The following is a 20976-nucleotide window of genomic DNA, read 5'->3' on the forward strand; positions in this document are numbered from 1 at the left end:
TGACCGACCAATCTGGAGTGGGTGGATGCCAGGAGAATACTACCTGCCTGAATGCATAGTCCCAACTGTAAAGTGTGGTGGAGGAAGAATACTGGTCTTTTCCATGGTTTGGCCTTGGCCCTTAGGATGGAGGGAAATCTTAATGCTAGAGCATACAATGACATTCTAGAGAATTGTGTACTTCCATATTGGTGTCAACAGTTTAGGGAAGGCGCTTTCTTGTTTCCTTTCCTGTTTTTGTTCCTGTTTCCCTTTCCTGTTTTCCTTTCCTGTTTCCCTTTCCTGTTTTCCTTTCCTGTTTTTGTTCCTGTTTCCCTTTCCTGTTTTCCTTTCCTGTTTTTGTTCCTGTTTCCCTTTCCTGTCTTCCTTTTCCTTTCCTGTCTTCCTTTTCCTTTCCTGTCTTCCTTTTCCTTTCCTGTTTTTGTTCCTGTTTCCCTTTCTTGTTTCCTTTCCTGTTTCCCTTTCCTGTTTCCTTTTCCTTTCCTGTTTTTGTTCCTGCTTCCCTTTCCTGTTTCCCTTTCCTGTTTCCCTTTCCTGTTTTCCTTTCCTGTTTCCCTTTCCTGTTTCCCTTTCCTGTTTCCCTTTCCCATTTTCCTTCCCTGTTTCAGCAGGACAATGCCCCCCTGCACAAAGTGAGGTCCATAAAGACATGGTTTGCAGAGTTTGGTGTGGAAGAACTTGACTGGCCTGCACAGAGCCCTGATCTCAGCCCCATCTAACACTTGTAGGATGAACTGAAATGCAGACTGAGCCGGGCCTTCTGCTCCACATCAATGCCCAACCGCACTCATGCTCTCTTGTGGCTGAATGGAAGTGAATCCCTGCAGCCATGTTCCACAATCTAGTGGAAAGCCTTCCCAGAAGAGTGGAGGCTGTTATAGCAGCAAACGGGGACCAACTCCATATGAATGCCCATGAACTGTCATCAAACACATGTGATGTTCCGGTGTCCACGTTGTGTCTTTCAGTCCAGTGTGATGGGACAGATGGACTGCTTCCAGTCACAGTTTATGAAATTACTTCTTTTTCTTTATGCTTTAGGGCACATTGGCCAAATTTAAAAGATAAAACTTCAAAAAAACTGAAGTATGGTGTTTAACTTCAAGACAAGCAAACCTGGCACTACACGAGAGAGAGAGAGAGAGAGACAGACAGACAGACAGACAGACAGACAGACAGAGAGAGAGAGAGAGAATGCTGATAGAGGGGGAGAGAGGGGAAGTGTAAAGTAGAGGGGGATGTCAAGCATGTGTTAAACTAGGACCTGTGTGTGTGTGTGTGTGTGTGTGTGTGTGTTTACAGGGTGATAGAAAATGTATTTCCCTGTTTCTTGAGAGCTCCCAGTGACTCCAATGCCAAGCCTATTGAACAGCTCTACACAGGTACGTTTCCAGACACACACATTCACACAAACAGACACACAAACAAACACATATATTTTAAAATGATTTCTCTATCAGTCAGTCATCAGTCCTAATCAATACCAGGTTTGTGGCAGTGTGTGTTATTTCCGTATTCCTGGATGAGAAGGTGTGTTTGTGCCCCAGACTCACTAAAAGGAATCGTGATGACGATCATGATCATCATCATTAATCAATGACACAGGAAGAGCTTTCTGGTTTTGAATTACACTCTGATCATTTGACTGTCTGCAAAATAATGATTGACATGCTGATCAACAGGACAGAGCGCCTGTCAGTTACCTCTACTTCCTGTCACGTCAGAGCAATAAGAGCTGGACAGTTAGATGAGTAAAATATGTTGTTAAAGGACAACAGGTGGACAGGTGAAGAGCAGTCTGCGCACCTGTGTATGTGAGCTGACCTGACCGGACCCGACCTGACCTGACCCGACCCGACCCGACCCTGCCCTGCACTGCACTTCTGCAAAGCACCATACTGAAGCAGTAGTGTGGGTAGAGAGGAATTTTAGAGACGGGACACAAAGTGAAATATGGTGAAAAGCACGGGTGGAGATCACGTCTATCCACACTGACATGAACACCAGCAGCTGTCAGTCACTTTTAACAAGCTGCTTTTTAAATGACTATAACCATCTAACTGACAGCTGCACACTTAACAAGTGTACTGAAACAGACAAGCTCTCGCTTACTGAATTTAATTGACTGAAAGACAGTAGTCGACTGTCAGCTGTTGATAAAATGATAAAATGTGATAATATAAAATATGATAAAATGTAATAAGATGAAATATGATCAAATATAAAATATGATCAGATATGAAATATAAAATATGATCAACTATAGAATATGATCAAATATGATCAAATATGATAAAATGTAAAATATGATAAAATATGATAAAATGTAAAATATGATACAATATGATAAAATGTGATGAAATATAAAATGCGATAAAATGTAAAATATGATACAATATAACATGATAAAATATAAAATATGATGAAATATGATAAAATGCAAAATATGATAAAATATAAAATATCAGCTGCTTGAAACGGGAAGTTAAAAACCCTACATGCTACAGTAAGAAGACTTAAAGTTGTGTAAAGCACATTTATGATAATGATAATAAGCCTAGTTATTATCGCAGCATTATGCAATTAAGCCAAAAAATAGATTTTAACTTCAGATTTCCTGTATTGTGTCGATCTTAAGATAGTTTGTTGTTTTAATTTGCCCATGTCTGAAGAACCCCAAATGATCACTTTAATCAGGCTGTTGAGCACCATGACCACATTGTTTAGACAGCGTTTGAATTGGAATGATTCAGTCAAGACACTCCCCCCCCCCCCCAATCTAGGGGCCAATCGCTCCCTATTTTAGTTCCAACACAACACAGAGCACACCATTGGTTAGCTGGGACAGAGAAGAATACACAGATGTGGAATCAGCTGGCCGCCGACGGCACATAGAAAACAGAAGAGGTGATTATGCAACACCTAATAGGTTCATCATGGACGGCCAAGAATACATGGATATGGAACCAGCTGCCCGCCGACGGCACAGAGGAGAAGACAGAACATCTAATTCTAATCGGTTCATCACCACCCCTGTCAACGTGAACTTCCCTGCCAGCACAGTCAATAGGCGGGCCGACAATGGTCTGGGAAATCACAGCTCTGCGCCAAGCAGTAACAGCCATTTCCAAAGTCAACCCCAACCTGGTCAACCACCCCACCCATCTGCACGTTGCCCCAGTACCAAGCTTCTGGCCCGTTTCGACGGAAGTGAGGACTGGAATGCGTTCATTGTGCCTTTCGAGAGGATGGCCTGGAAGAAAGGATGGACCATTGCAGACCGGTTGGACAGGCTTCACGAGTGGCTGAGAGGCCCTGTACTACGGTTTATCATTTCTCTGCCGGAACATATCAGAGAAGACTATCAGCGCCTCACAGAGCAGTTGAGACAGCGCTATGGGAAGCACATTCCACCTTCCACCGCGCAGCGTAACCTGAGCGAGGTCCGTCAGCAGAAGGAGGCCTCCTCGGCTGAGTTCGCGGAAGAGGTCCGCCGGCTCATCACACTAGCCTACCCCGGGGTTGACCTAGAGCTACAGGAACAGCTGGCAGCGGATGTGTTCCTCAAGGGGCTCCGAAATCAGCAGGTTGCCTATGAAGTCATGAGCGCTGATCCAAAAACACTGGCAGGAGCCCACAAGCTTGCGGAAGCCCATGAGTATAACTACAAAGCAACCCTGGGTCGAGATGCGGAGGGGAAAGGTAAAGTCAGGCGCATTTCCTGGGCTGATGAGAATCCTGGAAGAGAGATAGCCTCGGCCACGCCATCGACACAAGCTCCTCAGCTACAGCAGGAAGTGCAGGCCCTGGTAGCAGACGTGATTAAAGAAATGAAACGACAGCTGCAGCTAGCCCTTCCAGGCTCCACCTCAAGGTCGATCAGGAGCGCAGGAGGTCCCCCACATGATTGCCGGGCTCCACGAACACAACAACTCGACCCAAATCGCCAAGCCCATCTACCACTCAAAAGGGCGCATGCTACTGCTGTGAGGAGATTGGTCACTTCAAGAGGGACTGTTCGAGGTCACCCAGCCCCAGGAGGTCGGAAAACTAGAACTGGCCAGTGCGTCCAGTGCGTCATCGACACAGGTGCGGAAGCCACTGTAATGTCACAAGAAGTGTTCCAGCAGCTCCAGTTAGTGGACCACTCGAACGGTAAACCAGCTTGCCTCTTGAACACCGAGACTGGAAAAGCGATGGAGGATAAGCAGAGAGGAGATCCCCACTTGTCTAAGCTACATCAGCGGATGGATGATGGCGAGTTGCCAACACAAGAGCATGTTGCACTGGAGGCCCCGGCTGTGAGGAAGTACTGGCTGTGCTGGCACCAGATAGAGCGTTGGCAAGGGATCCTATACTACCGGTGGGAAAGCGGAGTCGGCACACACCCATTGTTCCGTCTCCTAGTTCCTCAGTCCCTCCAACGCAAAGTCATGGAGTCCTGCCACTGCCCACCACAGTCCGGCCACCTTGGAGAAGGGAAGACACTCCACCGTGCCCAACAAAACTTCTTCTGGAAAGGAATGGGAGGAGATATCAAGCTGTTTGTCAGGACGTGTCACAAGTGCCAGGTATGCAAGTCGGTGGGTAGACCTGGACGAGCCCCACTCCAAATATACCAGGCTGGTGCGCCCATGGACCGCCTACATGTGGATGTAGTAGGCCCCTTTCCAGTCTCAAGTGCAGGCAACAAGTACATCCTGGTGCTTATCGATCAGTTCACCCGGTGGGTGGAAGCTGTCCCAATCCCAGAACAGACCGCCGAGATCACAGTCAAGAAGCTCGTCTATGAGTTCATCGCCAGGTTCGGCTCTCCTCTGAAAATACACACAGACCAGGGCAGGAACTTTGAGAGTGAGCTCTTCAAAGTCTGTTGTCTCCTTCAAGTGGCGAAAACCAGGACTACGCCCTATCATCCATCGTCTAACAGCCAAGTGGAAAGGTTTAACCGGACGCTCCTGCAAATGGTCAGATGCTACATCAATGAAAACCAGAAGAATTGGGACGAACACCTACCGCTCCTCACAGCTGCATACCGGAGCTCCCCACATGCCTGCACGGGATTCACACCAAACCGCATGATGTTCGGCCGTGAAGTTCACCAGCCTCAGAATGTCTCGCTGGTGGTGACTGACGTCAATGTTGCAAGAACACAACCACCGGAGTTTGTGGCCAGCCTGGAAGAACAGCTAAGGACGACACATGAGTTGGAGAGAAAACATCTGCGGACTGCACAACTGAGACAGAAGAAAGAAGATGGTCTGCGTGCAAGAGAACGAGCCTATAAAGTAGGAGACCTTGTCTACGTCAGAGACAGTACCAAGAAGAAAGGCCAGAGCCCTAAGTTCTGTACCAAGTCAGAGAACCAAAGAACAGCAAAGTCCTTCATTATGATCGGCTACTCCCCTGCTCCTCTGACACTGTGCCTGGATGGATGAACCGATTAAGACACTCACTGCTGCAGGAGGATGAAGATAAAGACGCAGTGGAGGATGCACATACACCGCCTGTCTGCACCAGCTCGCCTGCAAGTACCCCCCACTCATCCTGGGAATCCAGCCAAGGACGACACAGATGCCCTCGACTTCTCCATGAAGCGACTGCCGGAGGTCAGAGCGTTCCCCAGGATTTCTCCTCGACCGACGCAGAGCCGTGGACAGCCTGCTGCACGTCATCGCCGACGAAGAGCAAAGACCCAACCGGCACCCCCGAGTGGCTCCAGCTCTGGGTCAGACGAGAAGCTGCCATCCCAGCCCAACTTACCAGGAGGGGCAGGTCCATAACCAGGCCTACCCGCTACCAAGACGACTCCTGACTGATGGAGACCGCGACTGACTGACATTAGTTAAGGGTTAGTCAGGTGAGTTGCAGAGATAGTTGGGGTTAGATGAGTTAAGTGTTTTTTTTATATTTGAGAGGCCCTGTTAGTTATGTTTGGGCAATTGAAGATAGCTGGCGGTTCAGGCCAGACTTTTTACTTTTACGTTTACTGCAGTTACTAGGCAGCGTGTTCTGTTATTTTAATAAGTTAGTGATTAGGTGCTGAAGGGACTCAGCAGTCTAGAGGGGGGGGTAGTGTGGCGAATACCGGGCTAGATTGTCGGGACAGGGGTTGTTGTCAGGGTTACTAGAGAGGGAAGCTGCCATTGGGTGGGGGGCACGCGCTGTCGCGGGGATAGCCAGCTTGACCCGGAAGTGTAGGCAGTTGTTATCTGGAATCCTACAAGTATAGACGTGAGTCGAGCTGCTCCTCCCGTCTATGCCGGGACCCGCCAGGTTACAGCCCCAAGCAAACCCCTATACCAGCAAAGAGACAGAGTGATCAGCTAGACCCCCTTTCGTTGCTGAACACCAAAAGGGTGAGTCTACAAATACCAAGTTAACGTTACGCTACCGAGCGTCAGGACGGCAGGTTAGCCTAGTGCGGTCGCTAGCCGCTATTGCTAGCTAACAGTAGCTAACGGCCACCCGGTCTGTCGCGGCATCGTGTATTCGCCCACGCCGCTCGTCAACACTGAAGTGTAAATATCAGCTGGCGACAATACTATCTAGTGTATATTGTGGTATGCTGTGTAGTGTCCTAGTATACTATCTGGTGTATATAGTGGTATACTATGTAATGTCTAGTATACTATCTGGTGTATATAGTGGTATACTATGTAGTGTCCTAGCATACTATCTGATGTATATTTTGGTTTACTATGTAGTATCCTAGTATATTATCTGGTGTATGTTGTGGTATACCAAGTAGTGTTCTAGTATACTATCTGATGTATATTGTGGTATACTATGTGGTGTCCTAGTATACTATCTGGTGTATATTGTGGTATACTATGTAGTGTCCGAGTATACTATCTGGTGTATATTGTGGTATACTATGTAGTGTCCTAGTATACGATCGGGTTTATATTGTGGTATACTATGTGGTGTCCTGGTATATTGTCAGGTGTATGTTGTGGAAAACTATGTGGTGTCCTGGTATACTATCTGGTGTATATTGTGGTATACTATGTGGTGTCCTGGTATACTATCTGGTGTATATTGTGGTATACTATGTGGTGTCTGTGTATTTTTTCACAATATCTTGATTTGACTTTGTCTCCTCAACAGGCGAGGTGTATAAGAGCATCCTTTTGGCGCTGGAGCGAGCCACCAGTCAGAGCAGAGACATCCAGGAATGGTGGATAGTTGACCAATCAGCTGACATCTTGGTTCCTGTGAGCGGCAGCGAATCTGTGATTGACAGAAGAGGGGCGGGGCTGCAGCTGTTTGTGTTTAGTGATAAAGTCAGTCCACCAAGTCTGGGCTTCCTGGCTGGATATGGGTACATATACACAATACATACACACACTCACAAACTGTCAGTCTACACACATTTTACAAAGAGTAGTTACACTTTCTCTAATAATGATAATGGATCACATTTATATAGCGCTTTATTGAGACACCCAAAGCACTTTACAGTGAAGGGGGAAAGTCACCTCAACCTCCATCAATATGCAGCACCACCTGGGTGATGCACGGCAGAACGCTCACCTCACGTCAGCACCACCTGGGTGATGCACAGCAGAACGCTCACCTCACATCAGCACCACCTGGGTGATGCACGGCAGAACGCTCACCACACATCAGCACCACCTGGGTGATGCACGGCAGAACGCTCACCACACGTCAGCACCACCTGGGTGATGCACGGCAGAACGCTCACCTCACGTCAGCACCACCTGGGTGATGCACAACAGAACGCTCACCTCACATCAGCACCACCTGGGTGATGCACGGCAGAACGCTCACCTCACATCAGCACCACCTGGGTGATGCACGGCAGAACGCTCACCACACATCAGCTTGAGGTGGAGAGGCAGGAATCACTGAGCCCATTACATGTGGATGATTAGGTGGCCAGATGGACAGAGCCAGGTTGGCAATTTTTCCAGGACACCAGGGAACCGCTACTCACTATTCTCTCTCACTCACACACACACACACACACACACTTTCTTAAGAGAATATCTCAGTGTGCACAATTATTTGGCAAATATTGGTGCGCAGAATTATTAGGCAACTAAATTAAAAGCGAATATTTTCCCATCTCACTTGTTTATTTTCATCTGTTAAAGTGAAAATAATGAACAAACAACTGAAAATTTACAAATAAACATTTCTAACATTTCCACAAAAAAAAAATCAGTGACCAATATAGCCACCCTTCTTTTCAATAACCGTCACAAGCCTTCCATCCATGTAGTCTGTCAATTTCTTTATCTGTTGACAATCAACTTTTTGTGCAGCAGCAACCACAGCCTCCCAGACACTGTTCAGAGAGGTGTACTGTTTTCCTTCATGGTAAATCTCCCGTTTAAGAAGAGCCCACAAGTTCCCAATAGGGTTTAAGTCAGGTGAGGAAGGGGGCCATGTCATTTTCCTGTCATCTTTAAGGCCTTTACTGGCAAGCCATGCAGTGGAGTACTTTGATGCATGTGATGGAGCATTGTCCTGCATAAAAATCATGGTCTTCTTGAAAGATAAAGGCTTTTTTCTGTACCACTGCTCGAAGAAAGTGTCCTCTAAAAACTAGCAGTAGTTCTGGGAGTTGATTTTAAGTCCATCTTCAACCCGAAAAGGTCCAACTAGCTCATCTTTAATGATACCAGCCCATACCAGAACCCCACCTCCACCTTGCTGGCATCTGAATCGAAGTGGAGCTTTGTGACCATTACTGATCCAGCCACGGGTCCATAAAACCTTTGAAAAATCTGTCTTCAGGTATTTCTTGGCCCAGTCTTGACATTTCAACTTATGTGTCTTGTTCAATGTGGTGGGATTTCAGCCTTCCTTACCTTGGCCATGTCTCTGAGCACTGAACACCTTGTACTTCTGGCTACTCCAGGTAGGTTACAGTTCTGGAATATGCCAGCACTGGAGGAAAATGGGTTCCTAGTAGCTTCACGCTTGATTTTTCGTAAATCTTTGGCAGTTAATTTGCGTCTTTTTTTCTCAACACATTTCTTTCGACCCTGTTGACTTTTTGCAACAAAACGTTTGATAGTTCTGTGATCACGACCCAATATCTTTGCAATTTCAAGCGTGCTGCATCCCTCTGAAAGATCTTTTACAATTTTTGACTTTTCAGAGTCAGTCAAATCCCTTTTTCGGCCCATTTTGCCTGAGGAAAAGAATCTGCCTAATAATTAAGCACACCTTGATATAGGGTGTTGATCTCCTTAGGCCACACCCTCCCTCATTACACAAATACACATCACCTGATATGCTCTAATCCAATAAGCACTCAAGTTTGTACAGCTTGGAGTTGGAAAATATGCATAAAAATGGTGATATGGTCAAAATACTCACTTGCCTAATAATTGTGCACACAGTGTATATATATATATATATAGTATGCATACTCTCTCTATATATATACAGTTAGGTCTGGAAATATTTGGACAGTGACACAATTTTCATAACTTTGGCCCTCTACGCTACCACAATGGCTTTGAAATGAAATAACCGAGATGCAATTGAAGTGCAGACTTTCAGCTTTAATTTGAGGGTATTTACATCAAAAGTGGAGGAAGGGTTTAGGAATTGCAACAATTTCCATACATAGTCCCCTCATTTCAAGGGACATAAAGTAAGTGGACAAATGAATATAGTCATAAATAAAATGTTCATTCTTAATACTTTGTTGAGAATCCTTTGCAGGCGATGACTGCCTGAAGTCTGGACCCCATGGACATCACCAAACGCTGGGTTTCCTCCTTTGTGGAACGCATGCTTGATGGGATTGAGATGAGGTGACTGACTGGCCATTGTAGAATATTCCACTTCTTTGCCTTGGAAAACTCCTGGGTTGCTTTCGCAGTATGTTTCGGGTCATTGTCCATCTGTACTGTGAAGCGCCGTCCAATCAACCTTGCTGAATTTGGCTGAATGTGAGCAGACAGAATGTTCCTGTAGACTTCAGAATTCATGCGGATGCTTCCGTCTTCCGTCTCGTCATCAGTAAACACTAGTGACCCGGTGCCATTGGAAGCTGTGCATGTCCATGCCGTCACACTGCCTCCACCGTGTTTCACAGATGATGTGGTGCGCTTCGGCTCATGAGCCGTTCCACGCCTTCTCCATACTTTTCTCTTCCCATCAGTCTGGTACAGCTTGATCTTAGTTTCATCTGTCCAAAGGATGCTGTTCCAGAACTGGGCTGGCTTTTTTAGATGTGTTTTGGCAAACTCTAATCTGGCCTTTCTATTCTTGAGGCTTATGAATGGTTTGCACCTTGTGGTGAACCCTCTGTGTTTGCTCTCGTGAAGTCTTCTCTTCATGCTAGACTTGGATAATGATGCGCCTACGTCCTGGAGAGTCTTCTTCACTTCTCTAGACGTTGTGAAGGGGTTTTCTTTACCATGGAAAGGATCCTGCGATCATCAACCGCTGTTGTCTTCCGTGGACGTGCGGGCCTTTTTGTGTTGCCGAGCTCACCGGTGCATTCCTGTTTTCTCAGAATGCACCAAACTGTTGATGTGGCCACTCCGGATGTTTCTGCTATCCGTCTCTCTGATGGATTTTGTTCTTTTTCCACAGCCTGCTGAGGACGGCCTGTTTCACTTGCATTGAGACCTCCTTTGAGCGCAGGTTGTGGATTCGCAGCAACAGCTTCCAAATGAAAATGCCACACCTGAAATCAACTCCTGACCTTGTACCTGCTTAACTGATGATGAAGTAATGAGGGAATAGCCCACACCCGCTCAGAAACAGCTTTGGAGCCGGTTGTCCACTTACTTTAGGTCCCTTGAAATGAGGGGACTATTTAAAGCTGAAAGCTGAAAGTCTGCACTTCAGTTGCGCCTCGGTTATTTCATTTCAAAGCCATTGTGGTAGCGTAGAGGGCCAAAGTTATGAAAATTGTGTCACTGTCCAAATATTTCCGGACCTAACTGTATATATACTGCTCAAAAAAATTAAGGGAACACCTAAAAACACAATATAGACCTCGATGAATGAAATATTTCAGCTGAAAATCTTTATTTATTAGACAGAGGAATGTGTTTAGAGCAAAATAACCTAAGAATGATCAATGGAAATCAAAATCATTAGCCCATTAAGGTCTGGATTCAGAATCATACTCAAAATCAAAGTGGAAAATGAGAACATAGGCTGATCCAACTTCTGTGGAAATTCTTCAAGACGATTCAAAATGAGGCTCAGTAGTGTGTGTGGCCTCCACGTGCCTGTATGCACTCCCTACGACGTCTGGGCATGCTCCTGATGAGACGACGGATGGTCTCCTGAGGGATCTCCTCCCAGACCTGGATCGGGGCATCGGTCAACTCCTGGACAGTCTGTGGTGCGACATCGCGTTGGCGGATGGTACGAGACATGATGTCCCAGAGGTGCTCGATTGGATTCAGGTCTGGGGAACGTGCAGGCCAGTCCATAGCATCAATGCCCTCGACATACAGGAACTGCTGACACACTCTGGCCACATGAGGACGAGCATTGTCATGCATGAGCAGGAACCCAGGGCCCACTGCACCAGCATATGGTCTGACAAGGGGTCTGAGGATCTCATCCCGGTACCTAATGGCAGTCATGGTACCTCTGGCTAGCACGTAGAGGTCTGTGCGGCCCTCCAAGGATATGCCTCCCCAGACCATCACTGACCCACCGCCAAACCGGTCATGCTGAAGGATGTTGCAGGCAGCAGAACGTTCTCCACAGCGTCTCCAGACTCTCTCACGTCTGTCACATGTGTTCAGTGTGAACCTGCTCTCATCTGTGAAGAGCACAGGGCGCCAATGGCGAATCTGCCTACCAAGATGTTCTCTGGCAAAGGTCAATCGGGCTGCACGGTGTTGGGCTGTGAGCACAGGCCCCAATTGTGGACGTCGGGCCCTCATACCATCCTCATGCATTCTGTTTCTCACTGTTTGAGCAGAAACCTGCACATTAGTGGCCTGTTGAAGGTCGTTTTGTAGGGCTCCGGCAGTGCTCCTCCTGTTCCTCCTTGCACAAAGGACCAGATAGCGGTCCTGCTGCGGGGTTGTTGTCCTCCTGCGGCCCCCTCCACGTCTCCTGGTGTACTGGCCTGTCTCCTGGTACGTCCTCCATGCTCTGGACACTGTGCTGGGAGACACATCAAATCTTCTTGCCACAGCACGCATTGATGTGCCATCCTGGATGAGCTGCACTACCTGAGCAACTTCTGTAGGTTGCAGATACCGCCTCATGCCACCTCTAGTGGTGAGGGCACTAGCAAAATGAAAAACTAGCCAAAGATCGGCCAGAAAAGATGAGGACAGGCAAATGGTCTGTGGCCACCACCTGCAAATCCATTCCTTTTATAGGGGGTGTCTTGCAAATTGTCTAATTTCCACCAGGTGGAAATTTTTTTTTTTTTTAATAAATTTATTTCTGATTTTTCCCTTTTTTTCTGCCAATTTAGTGGCCAATTGATCCCTATTTTAATTCAAACACCCACCCTCGTATTGCATGCGTTCGCCAACTGCATCTCTCCGGTCGGCAGTCTCGAAGGAGACGCCTCCCCACTTTCGTGACAAGGCGAATCCAAGCCGAACCACTGTTTTTCCGACACACACAGAGACGCATTCACATGACGAACACAAGCCGACTCCGCCCCCCTCCCGAGGACAGCGTTGCCAATGATTGCTGCTTCATCGAGTCCGGCCATAGTCGGATCTGACGAGACCGGGGCGCGAACCCCAGTCCCCAGTGGGTAACTGCATCGACACCAAGCCGATGCTTAGACCGCTACGCCACCGCGGACCCCTTACCAGGTGGAAATTAGACAATTTACCAACAGGTGAAATTGATTCACAAATCAGTGTTGCTTCCTAACTGGACAGGTTGATATCTCAAAAGTGTGATTGACTTGGAGCTACATTGCATTGCTTATGTGTTCCCTTTATTTTTTTGAGCAGTGTAGTTCGATCCAAGAGACGAGGCCAGTGTCAAAACCGAACTTCCATAGGGAAGAAAATAAATAAGCTCACTCCACCCTGTCGAAGGCCTTCTCAGCGTCAAGGGACACAACAAACTCTGGTTCAGTAGAAGATGGCAGAGTATGAATGATGCCGAGAAGCCTTCGAATATTTGTAAAGGAGTGCCTCCCTTTTATTAAGCCGGTCTGGTCCTCCGATATGATTGAAGCCATTACTGATTCCAGTCACTGAGCGAAAATCTCTGCGAGTATCTTGACATCTACTGGTAGGAGCGAGATCGGACGAAACGAAGCACAACTCAACGGATCCTTGCCTTTCTTAAAAATCAGAGAAATTAAGGCCTGTGTGAGAGTGGGTGGTAGGGATCCCAGACGGTGCGACTCACTGAACATTTCTAATAGCAATGGGGCTAGTTTGTCTGAAAACTTCTGAAAGAATTCAACCGGGAATCCATATGGTCCTGGGGATTTACCACTTTGCATAGACTGTATTGCTTCTTTATCTCGCTAAGTTTTAACGGGGTGTCAAGCATCTGCTGGTCACTAGTCCAAATCTTGGGAAAGGTTAGCTTCTCAAAGAATGAAGAAGAATGAAGCAAGCTGGGCATCATCATCTGGTGATTCCAAGGTGTAAAACCGGGAATAAAGGTTTTAAAAATGTTGTTTATCACACTCGGGTCAGATACAATGGAGCCTGTCTCATCCCGTATCTGAGTGATTTGATTTGCAGCTACCCTAGAGCTTTTAGTTGATGGGCCAGGAGATGGCCCGCTTTGTCTCCATGTTCATACATGGACCCCTGGGAGTGGAGGAGGAGTCACTCAGCCTCTACTGTCAGCAGAAGATCGAGCTTGGTTTTAAGTGTCATTCTATCTTTGTATGAATCATGTAATTGATTGGTTGAGAGCAGATTGTCGATATTTGCAATGGATGTTTCTAGTTCCTGCTAATGTGCTCTACAGAGTTTATTAGCGTGAGCTGTATATGAAATAATCTTGCCTCGTATAAAAGCCTTGAGGGTTTCCCATAATAGGCATGCGGAAGTCTCTTCATTTTGGTTGGTCTCACAGAAAAATTTCACTGACACAGAGACGTATTTGCAGAAGTTTGCCTCTGCTAGTAAAATGGGGTCTAAACGCCAAAATCTAAATCCCTTGGGCTTAAGGTCAAAGTGTAGATCCAAGATCACGGTTGAGTGATCTGAGACTGTTATTGGGGAGTATTTAGTGGAGACTCTCCACTAAATACTCCCCAATAACTCATCTCATCAATAATGAAATAGTCAATGCACGAAAATGAGCGGTGTGCATGGAAAAAAAAGGAGTGCTGTCTAGTGGTTGGATGCAGCAATCTCCAAGGGTCAATGTAACCATATTGGGCCATAAAAGTAGAGAGAGTCTGGGCCAATTTGGAAGGTGCTATTGGCCTCGTACTGGACCTATCAAGAATTGGATCAATAACACAGTTCATGTCTCCTCTTAGTAATAATAGATGGGAATTCAAATTTGGAATAGAAAACAGCGGCGATTTCATAAAGTTTTGGTCATCCCAGTTAGGGTTAGGGTTTCTGATAGAGTATACCGATGACTATGACATGACGGCCGTTCGAATCTATGATTACATCCTGAGGTGTAAAATTCACATTTTTCCTAATCAGTATGGCAGTGCCCCTTGTTTTCAAGTTAAATTTAGAGTGGAAATCTGTCCAATCCAAGGCCTTTTCAGCTTCCCTTGGTCAGAGTTGTATAAATGTGTCTCCTGGATAAACATTATGTCTGTGCTTAGGTTTTTAATATGTGTCAGAATTTTTGTTCGTTTAACTGAGGAATTTAACCCACGAGTGTTCAGTGAAATGATCCTTACCGCCTGCCCACCACCAGCCACCACATCAGTCACGTTTGCCATGGTATAGCCCATGACTTCAGAGACGTTTGACCTGACTCAAGATGCAAGAGACAAAAAACAGGAGAAATGAGACACTTGAAAACAATATAGTAAAATATAAGCAACACAGCCAAAGTGTTGTTTTTAACAAACAAAAAACAGACAAAGAGGTCCTCCCCCACACATAACTTCGGCTTCCCCATGCCGTCCCACCCCCACCCCCACCTCCCAGGCCGACTGCTCCCAGGTCGACCACCCCATCCCCGTGTCTCAACCCCCTCCCGCCCTCGGCCTCCCCACCTCCCCAATACCAGCCATGGCTGTCCTTTCTGTGATGATTTTATTTCTTTCCCGAGACACCTCAGTATCCAACCTTCATAAACTATCACCCCAAAAACGTATAACAATATATAAAAATGAACAGTTGTGAACGAAATCTAGATTGTACAGTGTGTGACTTCTAACACTAATGCCACTGGAAAATGGAATAAAAGTAAAAGAAACAAAAAAAGAAGAAAAGAAATCCACAGGTCAAATACATAGAACACTTTTACACACACACACACACACACACACACACACACACACACACACACAAGCGGGGAAAACAAACCCCAAAACATCATGTAACAAAAGTAAGAGAAAAATGTCTGAACGTGTTGAAGACTGGATGTACCGTACTCAACCAAACTTTGGTAAGGAGTCCAAGAGTTTAATGTCAGCTCTTCATCTCTGCTGGTAAGCAGCCGCGAGAGTTTCTGCTTCCTCGGGCGAGGAGAGCCGTTGTCTGGCCCAGTTTTGAAGTGTGATTTGGAAGCGAGCTGGATAAAGCAGGGATGGCTTGAGGCCTAAACCGTACAGCTGCGACATGACTTGTTGGTACTTCAGTCATTGCTCCAGCACCTCTGGGGTATAATCCTCGAAAATCTGTACAGTTGAGCCACGATATTGTAGTTTACCCCAACGTTTGCGAGCCTCCCTGATAATCTGCTCTTTGATCTGGTAGCGATGTAGGTGAATAATCACAGGCCGTGGCCTCACTCCATTTTGCGGCTTAACAACGAGTGCCCTGTGTGCTCGGTCCAGTTCCGGTGGTGACGAGAGAATCTGTTCACCGAGTAGTTCGACCAGGAGTGGGTCTTGGCCCCTCAGTGGACTCAGGGGGGCCAGTGATTCTGATGTTGTTTCTGCGGCTCTGTCTGTCCAAATCTACTGTTTCAGCCATTAGCCTAGGCTAGAGCCTCACATCGTTCCTCTAGTTTACTGATGCGCTGGTCCTGGAGGTTGGCGTTTGAGTCCAAAGACTTGATGCGTTGACCGTGTTCCGTCACTGCAGGCTGTATTTTATCCAATTTTGCCCCCAGGACCGCAAAGCTCGTCTTAATCTCTGCCCTGAGGTCTGCTAGCATTCTAACGATGCTCGTCTCGGAGGAGCTGCTACTTGCAGGCATGTCATCTGATTAATCTTGTTTTAATAATTTATGATGTTTTGGCATCGTGCTGGAGCGTTAAAAGACAGTTAGCCGTTCACGACTCAACTTCAAAACTATCTGGGATGGTGAAAAAGTAAGAATTGAAAGAAATTAGTGGGAGAGTCTGAGGTTACGCTTCCTCTCACATGTTCCCCAAACCGGAAGTCTGTCTCTCTTCTCCCTTGCTCTCCCTCTGTCTGTCTGTCTGTCTCTCGCACTGTCTCCCTGAGCTGCATGGTTGACTGTGTGTCTCTGTCCCACAGGATCATGGGGCTGTATGCATCGGTGGTGTTGGTCATTGGGAAGTTTGTGAGGGAGTTCTTCAGTGGGATCAGTCACTCCATCATGTTTGAAGAGCTTCCCTGCGTTGACAGAATCCTCAAACTCTGCACCGACATTTTCCTGGTAGAACAAAACAAACCCTCTCTTATTTCCTGTTCCTGCTGTCAGTCTGTCTCTCACACTTACCAAACGGCCAATCATCACACCGTATGAGTACATTTCACACAACATAATGCACTTCCTGTTACTGGAAAAAAGTCCATGAACATATAAACTCAGTGATTCCTCACTGCTTGTGAGTTTTTTCTGTTGTAACCTGATGGTTGACTCATTGTGTAATGTAGAATAAGTGCTTCCTCTGTGTCTGAGGGACTAGTTGGAACTCATTTGTGATGGTGTGATGTGATGGTGTGATGTGATACATGTGATGGTGTGGTGTGATACATGTGATGGTGTGATGTGAGACGTGATGGTGTGATGTGATACATGTGATGGTGTGGTGTGATACATGTGATGGTGTGATGTGAGACGTGATGGTGTGATGTGATACATGTGATGGTTTGATGTGATACATGTGATGTTTGATGTGATACATTTGATGTTTGATGTGATGGTGTGATGTGATACATGTGATGTTTGATGTGATACATGTGATGGTGTGATGTGATACATGTAATGTTTGATGTGATACATGTGATGGTGTGATGTGATACATGTGATGTTTGATGTGATACATGTGATGGTGTGATGAGATACATGTAATGTTTGATGTGATACATGTGATGGTGTGATGTGATACATGTGATGTTTGATGTGATACGTGTGATGGTGTGATGTGATACATGTGATGGTGTGATGTGATACATGTAATGTTTGATGTGATACATGTGATGGTGTGATGTGATACATGCGATGTTTGATGTGATACATGTGATGTGATATATGTAATGTTTGATGTGATACATGTGATGGTGTGATGTGATACATGTGATGGTGTGATGTGATACATGTGATGGTGTGATGTGATACATGTGATATTTGATGTGATACATGTGATGGTGTGATGTGAGACGTGATGGTGTGATGTGATACATGTGATGGTGTGATGTGAGACATGTGATGGTGTGATGTGATACATGTGATGGTGTGATGTGATACATGTGATGTTTGATGTGATACATGTGATGTGATATATGTAATGTTTGATGTGATACATGTGATGGTGTGATGTGAGGCATGTGATGGTGTGATGTGATACATGTGATGTTTGATGTGATACATGTGATGTGATATATGTAATGTTTGATGTGATACATGTGATGGTGTGATGTGATACAGGTGATGGTGTGATGTGATACATGTGATGGTGTGATGTGATACATGTGATATTTGATGTGATACATGTGATGGTGTGATGTGAGACATGTGATGGTGTGATGTGATACATGTGATGGTGTGATGTGATACATGTGATGTTTGATGTGATACATGTGATGTGATATATGTAATGTTTGATGTGAGACATGTGATGGTGTGATGTGATACATGTGATGGTGTGATGTGAGACATGTGATGGTGTGATGTGATACATGTGATGGTTTGATGTGATACATGTGGGCTTTGTGTGAATCTTTGCTTTATGTTGCAGGTCAGAGAAACCGGAGAGTTGGAGCTGGAGGAGGAACTCTACGCCAAGCTCATCTTCCTCTACCGCTCACCAGAGACTCTGATCAAATGGACACGACGCTGATAACGCGGATCAATACCAGATTATCTATAAATGTTGGTTATTATCTAGAGACTGGAATGGACCCTGGCAGACTGGACTGATAGATATGACATGTCAGTGTGTCTGTGAGGAGAGCGATGCAGACTGACAGGATTAACAACACCATACTTCCTGTCTGGAAAACTGCACAATCACAGTCACACACATGGTCAGATTATTTCTACGGAGACAGGTGTGATCACATCATCTCTATTTAACATTGAACCAGAAATACTGTAGAAAAGACTTTCTTTACATATGGACCAGACAAACAGATGTGTGTTGTTGTTCTTGGTCAGTGCAGAGTTGATGAGGTTTTATTTAAGTGCTGAAGGTATTTATTCATGAGGAACACGAGACATTGTGTGTTTATTCATGAGGAACACAAGTCATTGTGTGTTTATTTCAATAAAAATCCTTTTTTATTTCAATGAAAATCCTTTGGATTGCCTTTTTTTCCACATGCATATCAGCCTTTATGTTCTCAACCCTCCTCGTTCACACACACATACAAACACACACACAAGCACACACAAACACACACATGCTTGCTTGCTGGCAGTCCATCGAGTGCGATGATGACATCCCTCCTCGTTAACGATGTGTTCTTTGGTGACTGCAGAGTCCAATTCTTGATCCATAAGTGTGATTGCACATTGGGCATATGAAGTGTGGGTTAGTGGGGGCAGGCATGGTTGTGTGTCTCCTCAGTCTTTTCTGTTGTTTTTTCACATTCCTCTCCATGTCCAGCTTTTCTATACCTCTGTGGCAGATCTCCCACCAGTTGAAATGGACCCTGGCAGATGGACTGATAGATATGACCTGTCAGCAGTTGATGGCAGCTTGCTCCAGTCTCAAGGGGTCGATACAACACTTCTTCACAGATGTTTTAATTGGTCTTTGTATCGCTTCTTCTGACCACCTGCGGACCGGTGACCCAGATGAACTTATCTTGACATGGCAGGCATTCTTGAGGCATCCTGATGACATGCCCAAGCCAGCGCAGCTGGTGTTCAGTGACCGTGGCTTCTATGTTCCTGTAGTTTGTTCTAACAAGAATCTCAGCATGAGGAACACAGTCATGCCACGTGATCCCTATGATTCGCTGCATACACCTTATATGGAACCAGTCCAGCAACCTTAGGTGGTGGTTGTATGTGACCCAGGCTTCAAAGCTATATAGGAGAGTTGTGATGCAGACGGCTTTGTAAATGGCAATTTTGGTGTGCAGGTGGAGGTGTTTGTTTTGGAAGACCTTGCGTCGGAGTTTGCCGAAGGTTAAAGAGGTTTGTTTGAATCTATTATGGGTTTCGGGATCAGTCTTGCAGCCCTCACAAAGGATGCTGCCCAGGTATTTGAAAGATGGAGCAACTGAGAGTGGTTGGTGTTCTATAGTGAAGACAGGCATAGTGGGTGGGGGGCTGGACCTCCATTGGCATAACACCTCAGTCTTTGTGGTGTTGACTGACAGACCCAGCCTGCTGTAGGCATTCACAACTGTGGCAAGGATGGTTTGTAGGTCTTCTGGTGTGTGAGCTACAAGAGCGTAGTCATCAGCATACTGCAGCTCAAGGACCTGCACTGCAGACAACTTGGTGGTTGCCTGGAACCTTCGAATGTTGAGGGGGTTTCCATCTGATCCCACTACTGTCTTCCAGATCGTCATGAAAAAGTTTTGTGACACATAGGAGGTAAATACTGAAGAGTACCGGTGCAAGCACACACCCCTGCCTCACTCCAGTGCATACATTAAAGGGCAGTGATTCTTGTCCTCCTATGGCCACCCGGACCACCATCCCATCATGGAACTGTGACAAAATGTTCACAAATTTGCCCGGACAGCCAAACGTTCTCAGGATTTTCCAAAGTAGCTCTCGATTCACAGTGTCAAAGGCTTTGGAGAGGTCGACAAAAGCCATGAAAAGGTGCTGATGTTGTTCACGGCACTTTTCTTGTAGCCGTCTTACTGTGAAAAATCATACCCACAGTTCTCCTGTTCTTCCCGAAACCGCACTGTGACTCTGGCAGCAGATGTTCTGTCAAGTGCATCACCATTCTGCAAAGCATGACCTGATGATAGATGATAGATGGATAGATGATAGATGATAGATGGATAGATGGATAGATGATAGATGGATAGATGATAGATGGATAGATGATAGATGATAGATGATACATGGATAGATGGATAGATGATAGATGAGAGATGATAGATGGATAGATGATAGATGGATAGATGATAGATGGATAGATGGATAGATGGATAGATGATAGATGGATAGATGATAGATGATAGATGATACATGGATAGATGGATAGATGATAGATGATAGATGGATAGATGATAGATGGATAGATGATAGATGATAGATGGATAGATGATAGATGGATAGATGATAGATGGATAGATGGATAGATGATAGATGGATAGATGGATAGATGATAGATGGATAGATGGATAAATGATAGATGATAGATGGATAGATTGATAGATGATAGATGGATAGATGATAGATGACAGATGGATAGATGATAGATGGATAGATGGATAGATGGATAGATGATAGATGGATAGATGATAGATGGAAAGATGATAGATGATAGATGGA

The 20976-nt window shown here is 45.7% G+C and overlaps 1 protein-coding gene across 2 annotated transcripts in view; it reads left to right on the plus strand.

Annotated features, from left to right (window-relative positions):
- LOC130129961 (piezo-type mechanosensitive ion channel component 2-like) overlaps positions 1–18798 on the plus strand; it is a 203520-nt gene extending 184722 nt beyond the window's left edge. For both annotated transcript variants that reach the window (XM_056299667.1, XM_056299668.1), the window contains 4 exons: positions 1303–1382; positions 7111–7324; positions 16581–16722; positions 18248–18798. In XM_056299667.1, the coding sequence (XP_056155642.1) occupies positions 1303–1382; positions 7111–7324; positions 16581–16722; positions 18248–18349 (538 nt within the window). In that variant the 3' untranslated portion in view covers positions 18350–18798. The remainder of the gene's footprint in view (positions 1–1302; positions 1383–7110; positions 7325–16580; positions 16723–18247) is intronic.
- The last annotated feature ends 2178 nt before the right edge of the window (positions 18799–20976 follow it).

The sequence above is a fragment of the Lampris incognitus genome, chromosome 19, assembly GCF_029633865.1.
Source record: "Lampris incognitus isolate fLamInc1 chromosome 19, fLamInc1.hap2, whole genome shotgun sequence".
In the NCBI taxonomy this organism is placed as follows: Eukaryota; Metazoa; Chordata; class Actinopteri; order Lampriformes; family Lampridae; genus Lampris; species Lampris incognitus.